This window comes from Pan troglodytes, chromosome 11, assembly GCF_028858775.2.
Source record: "Pan troglodytes isolate AG18354 chromosome 11, NHGRI_mPanTro3-v2.0_pri, whole genome shotgun sequence".
Classification (NCBI taxonomy): Eukaryota; Metazoa; Chordata; class Mammalia; order Primates; family Hominidae; genus Pan; species Pan troglodytes.
Window position 1 is genome coordinate 42,994,960 of NC_072409.2, and position 17,466 is coordinate 43,012,425.

The 17,466-nt window shown below is 49.5% G+C and overlaps 1 protein-coding gene across 8 annotated transcripts in view; it reads left to right on the top strand.

Annotated features, from left to right (window-relative positions):
* The window catches only part of PTCH1 (patched 1), a 73,184-nt gene that overhangs the window by 6,764 nt on the left and 48,954 nt on the right, over positions 1–17,466 (top strand). For 3 of the 8 annotated variants that reach the window (XR_010148632.1, XM_016961226.4, XM_024345775.3), the window contains exons 1-2: positions 1,841–2,045; positions 3,617–3,809. Coding sequence is in view for 3 of the 8 variants with exons in the window: in XM_016961226.4 (XP_016816715.1) it covers positions 1,845–2,045; positions 3,617–3,809 (394 nt within the window). In the remaining 5 variants the exon portion in view is untranslated. Of the gene's footprint in view, positions 1–1,840; positions 2,046–2,292; positions 3,275–3,616; positions 3,810–4,290; positions 4,423–17,466 lie in introns of those variants that run through there. The other 5 variants (XM_054658297.2, XM_063787656.1, XM_016961230.4 and 2 more) reach the window with 4 other exon arrangements.

Sequence of the window (17,466 nt, forward strand, 5' to 3'; positions counted from 1 at the left end):
ATCAGGAAAACTTTACTCTCTCAAGGAAACAATTCCGTTTCTCTAAGTTGTAAAAAAAGATTCTGTTGTTTCTCTTTTACTTATGTCACATTCGAGATTCAAATAAAAACGCCTCTGCCTCTACAAGACTGCTTCGGTGTCTGGATTCCACGTTTATAGAACACTGACTCCTTCAAACCAAGACTGTGTTGTTTTTTTTTTTAAGTTGGGGGGAGAAAGCGGCGGGGGGGCAAACGGATTTTAAGAAAGGTGGCTTTTCCCAACGTCCTTGCTTTCCTCTTTAACTTTCCATTCTGTTTATCTTAATGCGAGGCGTTGTTCCCTGCAAGAGCCTAAGTCTTCCCTTTAGTTATAAAAGAAAAGAGAGGAGGAAAAAAAAATCTGGCACACACTGGCGCACTATCCAGCACGCTGTCATTATTGGTGCAGGCCTGGGAATGCGAGCCGGACCTCCCAGTATTTGCTGCAGCTTGAGGCCAAGGTGCCTCTGAAAGGCTTTTCTTTGAGGAATTTCAGAAATTGTTTAAGCGCTTAAAAAAATATTACATTTCCCCCCGTGTCTACCGCGAGGCAAATGTTCGTGTGTGTGCGTGCGCGCGTGTGCGCGCAAAGGGCATCCCACAAAAAGAAGACACTGTTGAAAAGAAAAGGAATAAGAGAGAAAGGAGGGGGAGCATTCCTTAATGGAAGTATTGCATGCGAGAAGGTTGGCGCTCTCAGAGGCTGCCCCGAAGCCGAGGATGCACACACTGGGTTGCCTACCTGGGTGGTCTCTCTACTTTGGTGAGCTGTTGCTAAGCAGCTAATAATAGTCATGTTTGCTGAGTAATTTCTGCCCTCCGCGAGCCAATCGCGTCGCAGAAACCCAAGCCATCTGACAGCCCCGGGGGCGGGAGCTCCAGCCTTTTTCTCTTTCGCTCGCTCTCTCCCCCTCCACCCCCTCCCCTCCTCCTCTTCTTTCTCCAAATGGAGAGAGTTCTTTTTTTTCTTCTTCCATCTCATCTATTGAATCAAGGAGCTGCTGCGGCCGCTGCCCGCTGCACACACACAGAGCGGAGTCCCCAGGTCCCGGGAGCGAGAGACGCGCGCTGCACGGGGACAGAATGGTCCAGCGGGTTGCCGAGGAGCACAAGAAAGCAGAGTCCGGGACCGAGCAGCCACCGCGAACCCAGCAGCCAGAGCCCGAGCAGCCCGAGCAGCAGCTCCTGGAGCCGCCACCGCCAGCAGCAGCCACCGCGGGAGCAGCGGCAGCTGTGGCTGCCCGGGCCCGGCAGCGCTGAGACCCGCCGGGCACCCTCGGACCCCGCGGCGGCGGCGGCTCTGCGCTTGCCCTCCGCGGCCGCTCGGGCGACCCGGGAGGCGCCGAGAGAGCCAGCGCGGCCGGCGGGAGCAGCGGGGATTCGTTGGCTCTTTCTGCAGTGAAGGGGTCGCGGCGCGGGGCGGGGGGCGGGTAGGGGGAGTTGGGGACCGCAAGGAGTGCCGCGGAAGCGACCGAAGGACAGGCTCGCTCGGCGCGCCGGCTCTCGCCCTTCCGCGAACTGGATGTGGGCAGCGGCGGCCGCAGAGACCTCGGGACCCCCGCGCAATGTGGCAATGGAAGGCGCAGGGTCTGACTCCCCGGCAGCGGCCGCGGCCGCAGCGGCAGCAGCGCCCGCCGTGTGAGCAGCAGCAGCGGCTGGTCTGTCAACCGGAGCCCGAGCCCGAGCAGCCTGCGGCCAGCAGCGTCCTCGCAAGCCGAGCGCCCAGGCGCGCCAGGAGCCCGCAGCAGCGGCAGCAGCGGCAGCAGCGCGCCGGGCCGCCCGGGAAGCCTCCGTCCCCGCGGCGGCGGCGGCGGCGGCGGCAACATGGCCTCGGCTGGTAACGCCGCCGAGCCCCAGGACCGCGGCGGCGGCGGCAGCGGCTGTATCGGTGCCCCGGGACGGCCGGCTGGAGGCGGGAGGCGCAGACGGACGGGGGGGCTGCGCCGTGCTGCCGCGCCGGACCGGGACTATCTGCACCGGCCCAGCTACTGCGACGCCGCCTTCGCTCTGGAGCAGATTTCCAAGGTGCATTTCAGACTCTCTCCTCCCACTTTCTCTTCCCTCCTCTAACTCTTTGGGATCGCCCCCGCCACACACAAACACACACACTCTCTTCCTCTGTCTCACACACACACACACTCACTCACACCTCTCCAGGAAAAGCAGCAGACAAGTGGGGATTGAAAAATTCAAACCCTCCCTCTGGTCCTGGGAGGAAAGGGCTGTCTGAGGTCCGCAGGGGGTGGAGGTGTGTGTGTGTGCGTGTGTGTGTGTGTGTGTATACACACGCCCTCCCCGGCGTGCCTTTTCCGGAGCACTGGAAAGCCGTCCATGGCGGACCACCTCAAGGGGGGCCGCGGCACTGTCCTGCCCCGTGCCCCCTGCCCTGGAACTCCTTCCTCCTGCGCCCCTGCCCCTATTTGCAGCCTAAACTCCTGTACGGCTGCCACATTTCTTAACATCTTGGAGGGGGAGGCGGAGTGGAGAGAGGCGGAGAGAGGAAGGGGGGAGGGAGCCGAAATAAAGGTGGTTTCCTTTTTTGGCAGCCAGTTTTGCTTTTGTTGAGCATGAAATCTCTGCTCCCTTAAAAAATTATTCTCGGAAAAAGATATCCCCCCCGTTTTCCAGGTTTTGAGCCGCCTCTCCTTAGGGCCTGGTCGGGGGAGGAAAAGTTGTAAACAAATTGCCACCTTAAATTCGCGGTGCGAGTCTGCGGAGCTGCCGGGTTCATTGTGTTTACGAGGCTCGCTGAAATGTGTGGAATCCAGGGAAGGCGAGCACCCAGACGGGGGCCCGCCGGGGCCGCGGCCAGCGCCGGGGAAACGCCGCGCCGGGGAGCAGCCTGCGCCGGCCTGAGCCCTTCCCTTTGCCCTCGGCTGTTTTTTACGTTTAACCAGAAAGGAAGGGAGAGGAGGGAAAGATCCATGTGGCTGCCCTCTTCCGATCACAAATATTGTCGTAAGTTGCAGATGGCTGCTGCCCCACTTCCTAATTCAGCTCACACAGCCTCTCCCCACGCTATGGAAATGCGTCGGGAGTGAACTCCAGCGGCCGCGCTCACCACGTGGATTCCCCACTTACTACCATTCTCGGCGGGGGTCCAGTTGGGGGAACCCGCAATATGTTGTTCCAAAGAGCGCTCGCCCCTAGCGCCCGTCCCCGAGGGTGATGGACAGAGCAGGACTGGTTTGCTGGCTCCTGAACCTTGGGCTCCATCGCTGGGATGACGCAGCCCCTCCCTTCTCAGCTCTGGGGTGAATATTGTCTGTGTCCAGTGGTTTCTCTCCTCTCTACCTCGGCTTCCTCTTCTGTATTGCAGCCCCAGTGCCCCAAGTCGCTCAGGGATCCCGCGGGTGGGGGCGCCCTGATGTCCCCGAGGTGCAGCTCCCACGCTGCGGCCCGGCTTTGATTTATGACCGAGCCCCCCATGACGCTCAGATCCGCCGGGGCTGCAGTCTCGAGGGCGAGTCCGTGTGCCGCGGCCACCCGCGCCCCCACGGCTGTTGGGGGCTCACCGGGCGGGTGCGCGCAAGCGGGCGTGGGCGCGCGGGCCGCGACTCCCCGGCGCTCACTCCTCCCTTCTGCTTCGTCCCCAGGGGAAGGCTACTGGCCGGAAAGCGCCGCTGTGGCTGAGAGCGAAGTTTCAGAGACTCTTATTTAAACTGGGTTGTTACATTCAAAAAAACTGCGGCAAGTTCTTGGTTGTGGGCCTCCTCATATTTGGGGCCTTCGCGGTGGGATTAAAAGCAGCGAACCTCGAGACCAACGTGGAGGAGCTGTGGGTGGAAGGTAAGAGCGCCCGCCGCGGCGCCCGCGCCCCCGGCCCGGTCCCTCCTCGCGGTTGATAGAGATATTCGCCAGCGCACACCTAGAGCCTGGCTGCGGCCGGCGAAACCCCCTGCCCGCACCCGGGGGATTGTTTATTGTTTGGGCGCCTGGCCGGGAGCCAGGCCCGCCCGACAAAGGCCGCGCTGTAATCTACTCGGGGCGCTGCGCCGGCCGAGGTGTGGTGGGAGAGAGCGGCGGGGGCGGGACGGGGGCGCGGGGCCCCTCCGGGACGGACCACTCTGCGCGCCGGGGGCCCCGGGCCCGCCGCCGCTGCCGCTGTCCGCCTGGGCCGCGCCCCGAGAGGCGCCCGGGGGCTGGCCTCTCCCGGCCCCGCTCCGCGGCCCGGCTTCCTTCTCTCCCCCACCCCCACCCACCGCGTCCAAAGAAAAAGGAGTCGGGGGGAGCCAGAGGCCACCCCTCCGGCTGGCTGGAGTGTGCGCGCCCCCGGCGGCCGCGGCCGCCCCGCTGGGGAGGGCCGGGGGCGGGCGCAGCGCGGGGCTGCGGAGGCGGCGGCGTGTGTGGTCCTGTTTTTGGACAGCTTTCAACTCTGAGGGAAAAAAACATTTGTCTCAAGGTACAAAAAAAGCGGGGTGGGGGTGGAAGGAGTGGAAAAAAAATAGTAAGGCACAGACTGGAACGCATGTTTGCAAAGTAGATTAATGTTTCCTCGCGGGTGGGGGCTTTTTACATGGAATTATTCTGGGGGAAGGCTGCATTTTGCAGGCAAAGAAAAGAAATGTTTTAAGAACGCGGGGTTGAAGGGACCTCTCAGAGGGGTTCTGCCAGTCTTTTATCCACGTTCCTCAGTTTTGGGGTTCTTGAGACCTTAGCAAAGCAGTTGCAGATTTAAAATAGATACATATTTTTTCGAAGACAAACATTTTTACATTATTTTGGTGACACAGGTTTCAATTTTTTTCCCCCGCTGGTTTCTTATTTATCTTTTTGGCAAGTTCCAAATCCTGCTATTTGGAAACACTTTAACCCTAAACACCACTTCGGGCATCCCTTACCTTACAAGAGGGTGGTAGGGGAGGGTAGAGGTGACTAGGTAGATAATTCAAACCAAAATACCTGGAGCATTCCTCCGGACAGCATGTGGAAGCTGAAGAGTTATGCGCATAATCGCTTCAGTGATCCCTTTCAGGATGCTGTTGGAGACCTTGAAGAATATTTCCTTAATCTCTCCTTGTTTGTGAAGATTCAGCTTGCAGAGTTTTGCAAGCCTGGGGTGGAGTTGGAGTATTTAGTTGAGAAGTGACAATTAAAATAATAGTTACATAATTAAGACAAAACATTCCTGCCTTAAGTAGTTTGGTAATTAATACAAAAGCGTTCTTTGGATTGAATCCATGGAGTAATTTACCTCAGTTCAGCGATTCAGTATCACTGATAGATAAAAGAAGGGTTTTATCGAGCAGCTATTATGCTCCTAGCAACAAGTTTCCTGAGCACCTATGATGTCCCTAGCACTGTGTTAAGCACCATAAGAGACTCAAGTGTGTGCGACACTGCACAATTTAAAACTATTAGAATTCGATGCATTTGGACTACATTTGGGTTCACAGCTGAAATGGACTGTGAAAGTTACAAGAGGGTGGTAGGGGGTGGGGGGAGAGAACTGGAGACGGTAGGGGAAGGAGGGCATTTTAGGCATGGGCGGGACACCAGCAGGGGCCCCAGCTGAGGAGTTTGGAAGTGATGTGATTGGCTAGACTGTAGGGGCGCTGCCGTAGATTCTAGGACAGAACAGGGCATGAGCACAGGGAGGGCCGCTGCCGTAGATTCTTGGACAGAATAGGGCATGAGCACAGGGAGGGCCGGCTCATCCACCGCTTGATCCAACCTGTATTTTTTGCCATCGGATGAGGATGACAAAACGTGATTTTGTGGTGTTCTTAGCAAGAGTTTTCAGTGGACCTTTGACATGTTGAAGGAGATAGAATGTGATTTATTTTCTTAACATTGCATATTTCTGGAAATAACTTGCTTTCTGCATAACATGACCCATTTCAAGTCCTGGAAGGAGATGCAGTGTGCTTCCTAGCAGTTTTATGGGAGCTGCCAGTTGTGTAGTGAGAGGGAGTAAAGTTTTTCTTTTTCAATGGACTGGATGAGGACACTTCTGAGGGGCACACTCACTTTGCTTACTTTTGGCAGTTTCAGCATGACTCACTGGTCTTGGGCCAAATGTTATTTACTCAGTACTAATACTGTCACTTGTTGAGCAACTGCCATGTACCAGGCATTTGTTATATATTATCACATGCCTTACGACTCAATAAAATAGCTATTATTATCTTTATTTTGTTTTTATAACATGATAGTGGATGTAATGTCTTTATAATGAGGATTGTCCCATTTTACAGATGGGAAACTATGGGTTGTCTGTTTGTCTCCAGGTCTACTTTGCCTACTAATGACATAAGTCACTTGTTCTGTTGTCCTGTCCTTGATCTCTCATTCATTCATTCATTCTGTGCTAGATTCTCCCCCTAGAGAAGAAGCGACAGTTTCATAAATGCAGATAAACCCAACTAGAGAGGTGACTATACAACAGTAGCCATATAGATTTAATTTCATTTTCAAAGCAGAAGTGATTGTGTAGAGATCTTGTTTGTGACAGAGTGAGCTGAGTGTTCACGTCAGCAGTAAGTAGTGTGAGCATTTGCATTCAGGAGTAAGATTTCCCTGCTGTCCTATACCTCAGTGGACGTCCGTGAATTGAAGTGAGTAATAGCTCCACATTTAAGTTCATTTTGTGCATCAGTCTCATAGATAAATTCCTCATCACTATCAGCAAAGAAATCTGTTAGATGCTGCTTTCTTGGTAGGTTGTTCTTAAGGTTCTAGGCATGAATTTTTATATGAACGGGGCATCAACAGAGTGCTTGCTACACAAACGAAATGGATAGAGGTAGCATATTGCCCTAGTTAGAAAACAACAGAAGAGAGGAAAGTATGAGATTTTAAGGGGAGAGGGATGCTGAAGGATAGTTTGGAAGAAGCTCCTTCTCCTGCGATTTAAAATCACAGGAGCGTGTGTGTGTATGCACATTGTCTTATTCTGCATATCCTTCTATCTGCCAAAGGCATGTTAATGTTATCTTTTTAATACAGCCAGCAAATTAAAGGGATCCACTCGAAAGGCTGTGTCTTCAAATTGACTTTCATGCTTTGTTTAACATGCTGGGGAAATGTGGCTTTATAAAGAGTTGGCTTTATAAAGAGGGCAGAATACATCAGCCACAATGTGCAGACTAATATATGCTAGATGAGAAAGAGTCCGTGTGTGTGCATGCGCGTGTGTGTGCGTGTGTAGGAATTGGTGATAAGAATTGTATTCTGTTGTTAAAATGTCCATATAATGATTGCCTTTTAATAAACTGTCAATTATATGTTAAGATACCAGCTTGAGTTTTAGGGTTATAGTGTTTGCCAATCAAAATTGTCAAATCAGTTTCACATATGTGCGGAGTAATGAGGTTTGATAGAGAATATGTTGACTGATGTAGTGGACATCTGCTGTTGCAGAAACACATGACCATGGCAGCAAGGTGGGGGAGAAACTAATTGTCATTGTATAAAAATAGAAGCGTTCATTCTGCACATGTTCTCAGTACCTACTCTGCACCACCATTGCAGAAAGCTCTCCAGAGAGATGTTGGTGAAAAGCCGCAGTCTCTGCCCTCAGGGGAACTCCATCCAAACATTCAGCAGGTACACGGACTGGTGTGTGGGTAGTTAACATGAAGGACAGCAGTGCCAAGATGGCAGGAAAATCGGGGACATCTTCCAGGATGGCCTCAAGGGTGGAGGCCTGAGCTAGGCACAGGGGCTGGAGGGGAGAGGGTAGGGGGCATTCCGGGCAGAAGGAACAGCATGGGCAAAGGCTCAGAGAACAGGAATGTGGCCTCCTGGAGGGCTGCCTCCCTTTGTGGGTCGTTGAGGTTGGGTGGGAGCCTGGAAGCTGGGCTCGTCCCTCAGGGCCATTTCACCGAAGTCTCCCTGCTTGGCTGGGGGCTGTCAGCTCTTCCTACTAGCCATCCCTGTCTCACGAGTGTGCTCACGTGTTGGCCTCTAGTGTTTTCCCTGGAGCCACGAATGCTTCACCTGGATCTCACCCTTCTGGGCACAGACTGGTGTTATTTTTAATCTTGCCTGTTTCTTTGTTGGTATTTCCTTTTTGTTAAGCAGTTTTAACCCATCTCCTTCAGTATCTATTTCTTTTCATATCAGCCCCCTCACTGCAGCCCTCCCTCAGAACAAGTTTCTTGTCAAGCTTCTCCAGCGATAGAACATTCATTTATTTCTTTGAGCTTTTTGTTTTTTCTAAAAGCTTGCCCAGCTCCTGGCCTCCTTTTCTGCAGAGGGCAGCAGCCTTGTAATGAATCCATATTGCTTTGGTGTTTGGATGTTAACATTGCTGCAGGCCAGCGTCAAGGGAGAAGGAGGCAAGTTGTGACTTTGACTTTTTTTTTTTTAAGAAAAATAGAAGAAATTGTTTTTTAAAATACATGCTTGGTATGTGTAAGTGCTTTCAAGTTTGTACCTTGCTAGTGTTAATGCTTTCAGTGTTCTTGAACTCAGGCAATCAGTTGTAGGAGATAACTGAGTTTCACCACTCCTTCAATTTGGAGCAAGGTCCCTCAACCTCAGGACTATTGACATTGGGGCTGGATCATCCTCTGTTGTTGGGGGCTGTTCTGTGCACTATAAGATGTTTAGCAGCATCCTGGTTTCTACCTACTAGATGCCAGTAGCACCCTCCCAGTTGTGACAACCAAAATGTTTCCAGTCATTGCCAGATGTCACTGGGGGAGAGGGTGTCCCAAATCATCACGATTGAGACCCACTGGTTTAGATGATAAAAAGATTTTGATTGGAAGACTCATGCTGTGCAGATGGAAGACGTTTATTATGATGGAGTTGTGGCTACAATGCATTGCAAAGACGCAAGAGTATTAATCTTCTTTAAGATAACTCCCCCATCCCATTCCTGTATTTATAGACCCAGATAACTGTTTTTCTTAGAATGACATTAAATGTCAAAGAAAAACACCGTGATGGGTCGAAAGAGGAAAGAGGCCATGGAAGAAAGAATAATTTATATTTGGGTACCTTTTGGTGGGGGGTATCTAAATTTGCAGAAAGACTGGTTGCACCTCAACCCCAGTAGCCTGAAGGTTTTTAGCATGGTTGACTTTCTGAAAAGCTTTAATAGAAGACACCACTGCCTTTGTGCATATTGAAATAACAGCTCCTTCAGAAGCCCGGCCAGTGTGTGAACTCCTTGGTGGTCTCATTCTCCTCCAGATGTTTCTGTCACAAACCACTCCCCCTTGTCCCCCCAGGAGCCCTTGTGGAGCAGAACCAAGGGATAGCAAGGGACCAGTCCCAGCCAGAAGGGCAGAATGGATTCTGCTGTCACTGCCCTTCCACAGTGAGCACCTGGTTTCTTTTCTCTGGGGCTGCCATTCTGGGGGCATTTCACAAGGGACAGGAAGAAAAATGCAGCTCCTTTCTGCTCCCTGGACCCCCATACATGGTTTAGAAGGGAGAATATGTTTATAGGTATTTATTAGTTTCTACTACTGGGTATGTACATTTAGGTGGAAGCAGTTGTGATATTTCTTTCATATTTGGAGAAAAACGATTGGAAATGAGAAGCCACCAATGATTGTTTAAAAAAGAACAAATAGCCGTCAGGTGTCTTCTACACAGGGCAGTTGACCCTGCGAATCCTCCCTATCTCTTTGCTGTCTGCCATTCTTGACCCTTCACCAAGTTGAGAGGACAGGTTGGGTAATGGGGTGTTTCAGATACATAGGATGCCGCTCGGAGGTTCCAGAAGATGACAGCTTCCAGATGTATGAACAGCCTGATCCGTGTGTTTAGATTATGCACCACAGCTGATGCCGAGATTAATGCTGGCTGGACAAGCCATGGGAGATTTGTCTGGTTTCCACAATGCCATGTTTATGTTTCATTTGAGTTTCTCCTTCAAAGCTGACCTGCCTGTGACCCTGGGCTCTGTCCACTCGGGCAAGCTGAAACTCGTCTGCCCTGTTCTCCTGCTTGTATTGGGGTAGGGGAGAGTCACAATTGGGCGGAGAAAGGGGCGCTCTGGTGGCCGCCTCCTGCCTCACCATGCCAGCTATCTGCCCAGATTTAGCCCCTGATGAGTGTTCAGTTCTCCTCGGGGATGTGTTTCACTGTAAAAGGTTTTTTGGCTTTTAAAACAAATATGGAAATATTATAAAATAACTGTAAAGGGGACCAGATTTAATAGAAGCCACTTTGCATAAATGTAGTATTTTAACTTCTGGCACTCTTTTGACACTATTTAGGGGGAGAAAAAGTTGAGGGAATTTCAGCTATGTCAGACACCCCCACATAATAACCATAGCTGTGTCATCCTATTATAATACTATTAATGTTTCCTGTGCCCCTCGCTGGCTCCCAGAACCTCTGCTGCCTCCTCCCCCTCTCCCCTGCCCCCTTCCCTCCTGCCCCTTCTCCCGCCCACCCACTCTAACCTGCCCACGTCATTTCCTTCCAAGTGGATCTCTGCAGTTACTAGTGTGAATTCTGAAATGGTAGTAAGTCTGGCTAATCACAAACTAAGAGGAGGGAATGAGAACATTTATTATTTCAAGCCAGCTGTGGGAGATACTAGATACAGAGCTGCCATTTGCATCCTTGGCATTCTTATTTTGGTTAGGGTTGGTTCCAAGACCACACTCTTTGATGGGCTCTTGGCAGAAGATGTGATTCCCCTGTTGAAGAATCATGACTTTTTTTAATGGACTGCTGAGGCAACTTTAAAATCCATTGACAAGTTTCTTCAACCCATACCACACCGCCAGAGAGAGTGGGAAATAAGTCTTGGTCCCCTGTGCTTACCGTGGCGCATGGACAGTGGAAGAACTGGGTTCCCTAGCATTTCTGAGACAGTGAGTGGAGCACAAACCATGGCTTTCCCTCCCAGGTGCCCCACTTCAGGTCTTCCTTGCTTAGAACTCCCACCAAAGCCAGTGGGCACATGGAGCTTGGCTAGATTGAAGACGATGGAATTCCTTATCCACATTTTGGCCGACTCTGAAGCTTTATGTGGTCCATCCTCACGAGAGGTCTTGGTTGACATCCAGAGACCAGAGGGCCTTGCTGGTGAGGGCACTTCTGCCTGCAGGAGGAGGAAGCTCTGCGGGATTCTCTCAGTGGGAACATTCCTTGAATACACAGATATAATGAGGGTCATCAAAATATAAACACTTCTGTTACTTTCTCTTCTAATCTTTGAATTTCGGTGCTTATGATAATACTCACTGGATTTTTTTTTATCTTTAAATTGGATTTAGGGCACTTTTTTCCTTTACACTGCAATGTCTAATGCCTTCCGTACAGCAGAATACTGCCATTGAGAAACTGCTGGGCTGTGGTGGAGGATTTTAGGAGCCTGGTGTACAGGAAGATGCGCCCCATCCTTAGTCCCTCCAGGAGGGAATATGACTGTTCCATTTGGGGTTTAGAGCATGGCTGGAAAAACAGCTGTCATGTGTTAGGGAAACTGTATTGTTGGTGGGCAGTCAGATACCTGCTAATGAATGGCAAGTTTGTTGTTGGAGAGATTTATAATGTGGGGGCAGGACCTTATTTCTAATCCAGAAACCCAGGTGTGAGTTGGCCCAAATAGTCCACTCTGCATGTGGGTCCCATAATGCCACTGCTATGAAAGCAAGGCTAGTGAGAAGCAAGTCCCCATACCACAGTGCAAGCTTTATTTATTATTGTTAGGATAAATGAAAAGAAGCAGTAGACTTACCCAATTTAGCAACCAAGATAGTTTTCAGTTATTAATGAGACATGTATAAAAGTAAGCAAAAGGAACTGGAAATGGGCTTTGTTAAGTCAATGTGCATGATTTTTTTTCCCCCTTAAATCATTGCTTAAGGGCTTCTGGCCCCTAGCTCAGGAATCCTGCCCAAAAATGCCAGATGTATTACACAGTCAAGTATTGCAATGTAAACACCACTCCGTGCCACGAGGCAGGGTGGTCCATCTCCTATTTAAGAAGAGTGCGAGATTGAGAGGATGGGGGGTGGGGGGTAAACCCTCTGCTCTGTAGTGAGCCCAGTGGTGGTTGTGTCATTTGTGTTTTTGGCTGCACAGTCAAGATTTGAAACTACAAAACCCAGATAAACACATTGGAATGGCAAAGAATAGCAACTTGAATTGGGATGCCAAACAAATCAAGATGTGGCTTGGATAGTGTTGCTTCATTGGGTCAGATAAGTTTATAAAATGTGGGACAGAATGGAGGGTGGGGAGAGACAGGAAGAGCACTCTTGTCACAGCAGCATCTTTAAGTTGCATGAGCATCCTGTTATTCATTTGCTGGTGGTGAAATGGAAAGGTGAGTGGAAGCGAGGCGGAGAGAGCCCGAGCTTCCAGGATGACCTCCTCCGTGAGAGGAAGCCCTCCCGGGTGGGTGCACCTTCCAAGCCTGGAAAGCTGATGGGTTGCAAAGCCAGTCTGGTGTTCTGTGGCACTGAGGGATGTAGCCCACGAAATGTTCTGAAGTAAATGGCTTTCCAGTTTTCTCCTGCTTTCTGCATTTCTGAAGTAAGAAGTCTGCTAATGATGATTGTTTGGAGGTGAGAAAGTCACTGGTACTTTGGGCCACCCTCCGGTATAACGTGTCGTACGATGCTGCCAGCAATGACAGGAAATTGGAGTACCCAAATATTACCTATCCTTCCAGATAGCCTAACATGAAGCAGCCCTGAGAGTGACTACACTCAGGGTTTTTAAAAATTAATACGAACGTGTTTTGTGAGTTAGGAAGAAATAGGATTTCAGTTTGAATTTGCGGAATTGTTGAAATACCTGCACCAGTATTCTCCTGATTAAGAAATTTATTCTACAGAGTGATCTGAGAAAACGGCTTTAAGAAATAGTGATGATAAAAACAGGAATTTTGAGATGAAGGAAAATGTAGGCTTCTTGACTCCCTCTTTCTCCTCCCACCGCTGTTTTTTTTCCTTTTGTGAATTCTTCCACATTCCCACCCCCACTCCCTGATTTCCTCTGCTCCTTTACTGGGAAACCAGCAACCTTCACAAAATAGACTCAAACATCACACAGCCTCTTTTTAAATAGAGGCTTTCTGAGAGAAAATAACAAAAGAATTTTTCCTAGCTGCCTAAGAAATTCTTTCTTTCTTCTTACTTTATTTTCCTCATGAGATTTACACATTGTTGTAATAAGTAAAAAATGATAAATATGATACCATCATTTTGGTCTACACATGATCCAGAAAAAAAAATTGCACATGTTTAATACCTTGCTTAATTGCAAACAAAGCTTGCAATTTGAGAGAATTGGGATTAGGGCTAAATATCTATTAACTGCTCTTTCTAGAGATTTGGGGAATAGGATGACCCTTTTTTTTTCCTTTTTTTTTTTTAATAGGCTACAGTTTCACATGGCTCCCAAAAGAAATCTCTCTCCCTTTTTGTTTCCCACACCAATTGATTTATCATTTTGCTTGCAAGCAGATCCAGAATGTTAGGGCAAGAACACACTCACTTTTTTCTCGTAACTTTTTTGTTGCGGACCGAAACCAGTTGACTTGAATAAATTTTTCTGAGGCCTGAATGTAGCCAGCAACGTGGAAAAATCTTGCCATTCAGGGCCGTCTGAATGTACATTTCAGCCACACAGTAAGCTGCATTGGGAGGCGCTGGACTGCTAAATGCAACCATTTTTCGCAGCAGCGAGTTAGACAGGTGATTAGCATAATTAGCACCGAGCAGCTATACATATGGTAATGCTGAGTGTGTAAATGCCAGCTGCGGTGTAAAATTTATGTCAGGGGTCGGCAGGGCTGTGCGAAAGTATTGTGTTCCAGCTGCAGGTCAGGGCCGCCAAAGCTTACCTCCTTTTCTCTTGTTGGTGAATACGCCAAACAGAAGAGAAAGACAGAAATATAACAGATACGGCTTTGATGGGACAGCCCAGTTCTGTGCAAGAGGGACTGCTCTATAAAACACACACACACACACACACTTGCAGAAATCCCATTACTTTCTGTAGAAATCGTGTGTGTACTTCATGCAGGGTCCAGATGAGTGGGGCCGGGATGGAGGTAGGTAAATGATTCCCTGGGAGGAAAAAATTCAGTCATTGAAGTTTTAAAAGGAGTTAAAAGTTCTGTTTTGTTTTTCTTCCCACCCATCCTTTTACCCCCCACACCATTCCCTCCACCACTCTCCTGCCCACATTGTCTTATTTCACATTAGATGGGGGGATATCCTTGCTGGATGGGATAGCATTGGTCCTTTAGAAGAGGAGGAACTAACCGTCCTGGAGGTGTTAGCCTTGAACAAAATATAAGGTTTCAGCAGTGCAACTCTTCCCAAACTGCTTGACTACCTTTAGAAAAGGGCTAAAAAAAGCTTTTGTGGGCTTTTTGTTCTTCCTCTGGGTAGCTATACTTACTCGCCTACCTATACTTACTCCCCCTACCTCCACTGTCAGACCCACCAAATTCTTTATAGATTTAAAAAAAAAAAAGAATCACATGGGTTTCTTGTTTGAAAGGATAGTCTTGAATGGCTCACATACTTTGAAATGCATGATGCGGGAATTTATTGCTATGATGAGTTTATACATTTTGCACTTGAGGTATTTTCTCTGCCACGCCCCCACCTCCACCCTGCCGTTTTTTGGTTGGTGGCTATAAGAAGTGGTGGTGTTGACAGAATATAGTTCACACCACGCTGACCCGGTGATGAAACTTCCTCACGGCACCAGGGGGTCCTTATGTACTGGCCCCTAATCCAGCTAATCCTGATGGCAACAAAATCATGAAAGTGGCCCCCAGTGACGTGAGTCTCCCTGCACAGATGCAGAGGGAAGGAACAGTGCAGGAGATAAATGAGGCCAGCGTGGTATTCCCCGGAGGCCAGGGAGCCTGCGTGCGAAGGTGGAGACTCGCATTGTCTTCTCCCCCATGTGGGCTCAAGTGGGAGGCCAATGAAGAGAGGCCCAGGCTGGATAATGGCAAGAAGACTGTTCAGAGCTGAGAGGTGATGTCAGCCCCACAGAAGCTGAGAGAAGGAAACTGGGGTTAATGTTATGCAATGCCTGAGTGCTGTGATGGAGAGCCTGCCGTGGAAGCACTTGGGTTTTGTTGTTGTTGTTGGGTTTCTTTCTGTTTCTATTTTTTTAATGAAGACTTTAGGAGGTTTCAACTAAGCTTGATGAAAACACGCTGTGTTGGTTCCTGGGTTCTGCTGCCTGCTGCTGCTGGAGTGTGGCCTCTGAGCCAGCGCGCGCTCGTCATCACACCTCTGGGCCCGCCCACTTCCTGCAGAGCGACGGGACCTGGGTGTGCATCTGCCTGCTGCGCTTGAGAGGCCTGGTTGCACCTGAGGTTGAGGTAGAACCTGGGACAGTTCCCAGCTTGGAAAGTACGCCGTTCCGGATGGAAGACATTTCCGCCTGTGCTCTGCAGGAAGTCAGCAACGTTCTTGGGCCTGTCTCAGGTGGCGCGGTGCACAGCCCTCATTTGCCAGTGTGGCAAGTAACCAATGAAGAAGGGGCCTCCTGGCAGATGCAGCGTCGTCTCGGGAACTCGTGGCTCCTTGGGAGCTGGTGGGAGCTGCGACAGGCAGCAGGTCCAGCGTGGGCAGAGTGCCGGGCTGACCTGATTGCATCTGACAGGGCGAGCAGGTCTGCGTCAGGGAAAGCCATTCAGAGGGAGCAGCCTGGGCAAGGCTGATAACAGATGGCACTGCCAGCAGCTGCTGGGGGCGGGGAAGCTTGCTTCCGGCGCATGCGCGGTGCAGAACCCCGCGCCGGCGCCTGCGCACTACCTGCGCCCAGCCTGCCACATGCCCCGTGCGGTCCCGTGCGGTTCCGTGGGCAGGTGGGGGTGTCCTTTTCTCGTTATGCTTTGGTGGTTGACCTCTCACTGGGCTCACTTCATGAAGGCACATTGTCTTTGGGCTGATTGTAGCGTTTTTCCCATGGCAACACGCAGGGGCACAATCTCATAAGGAGAAAAACGGCCCAGAAACTTGGACAGCGGTTGGCTCCTCCTGAATAAAAGAGATGGGTGGGAGAGGACTAAAATTCACAGCCCGTGAATTTTCAGCCAATTGCCCACATTACTGAATTTTCTTTTTTTTTGTTTTTCGATTATAAAAAAGAGGCAGTGCTGATAATTTTGCAGTTACACCCGCTTAGAGATTTGTACTTTTTCGGCCTCACAGTAAGTAAATGCAACATTGAAAGGAGGACCTGAGCAACTAAAAGAAAAAGAAAATCTCTCTAGAGGCTGTTAGATAATTCATGGGATTAATCAAATGCAAATGCAACGCTTGCATATACACAGACCCTATTTTCCTAATTGGACTCTGAGTGGGTACTTTTCAGGCTGAAAGGGTCATTTGTTTTGACTGATTGACTTTTTGAGGCTTTGGGGGGAATTAATAACTTATACAGATGACTGCCTGTTCCCAAGGCTCTGTATTGAGACTGCGCATTCATTTATTCATTCAGCACACTTGGTGTGCCATGCCCCTGGTGCCCCTCTGCGTCCCTCACATACTGAGGTGCATGGGCAGGACTTGAATTTTGTGGAAAATAACTTCGGTTGGTCCCTCAGATCATCTTTATGTGGATCACAATAAGCTTTTGCTAAAAGGTTTTTGTGTGAATGACACAGAAGTTTCTTAAGCTCTGTGCAGAAGGCTGTGCTGAGGAGGGGCACGGCAGGGAAGCGTGATGAGGGAAACATCTCTTGTCTACAGTGGATTGGAATCATATTGGCCTAGAAGTATGGGCCTCTGGGTCAGCTGGCATCCCACCTGAGCTAGCTAGCCTTTCTTCACTTTGGAAAGTTAAGCCTGGCTTGATTTGGGGATGAGAGGATCAGCAGAGCTTGATCAAAAACTTATTTGCAGAAGTGATGCTTCTTTTGCCTTTCAAAGAATTGGCTTAAGCCTTGGATTTCTGGAGAATAAGATGGCAGAATTTGCAGGTAAAGAGGCTTAGGGCTGCATGTTCTCTGTGTGCCTTCATCTGCCCCCTCTAAGACAGGACTTTCTGGGGACGAGAAGGAAAATGAGGCCTGTCCACTGTGACCCAGGGAGCCCTACTGAAAAAAACTGCATCTTCTCACTGGCTGAGAAAAATCTTTGATGCAACATGGTTGTACTTTAAATAAAAATACGGATTATTGTCATATTTCACGCATTCTAAAATTCTAGCTGTGAGCGTAATACAGGTTGAGTATCCCTTATACAAAATGTTTGGGACCAGAAGTGTATGGGATTTTGGATTTTTTTTAGGGGGGGTGATATTCACACATAAGCATAATGAGATAGCTTGAGGATGGGACCCAACTCTAAACATGAAATTTGTTTATGTTTCAACTACTTTATGCATCTAGCCTGAAGGGAATTTTATACGATATTTTAAGATAATTGTGTGCCTGAAACAATGTTGGTGTATATTGAACTGTCTGAAAGCAAAGATGTCACTATCTCAGCCACCCATGTGGACAATCTGGTTGTGTGGCATTCCCATCCTTCCTGACTTAAAATTT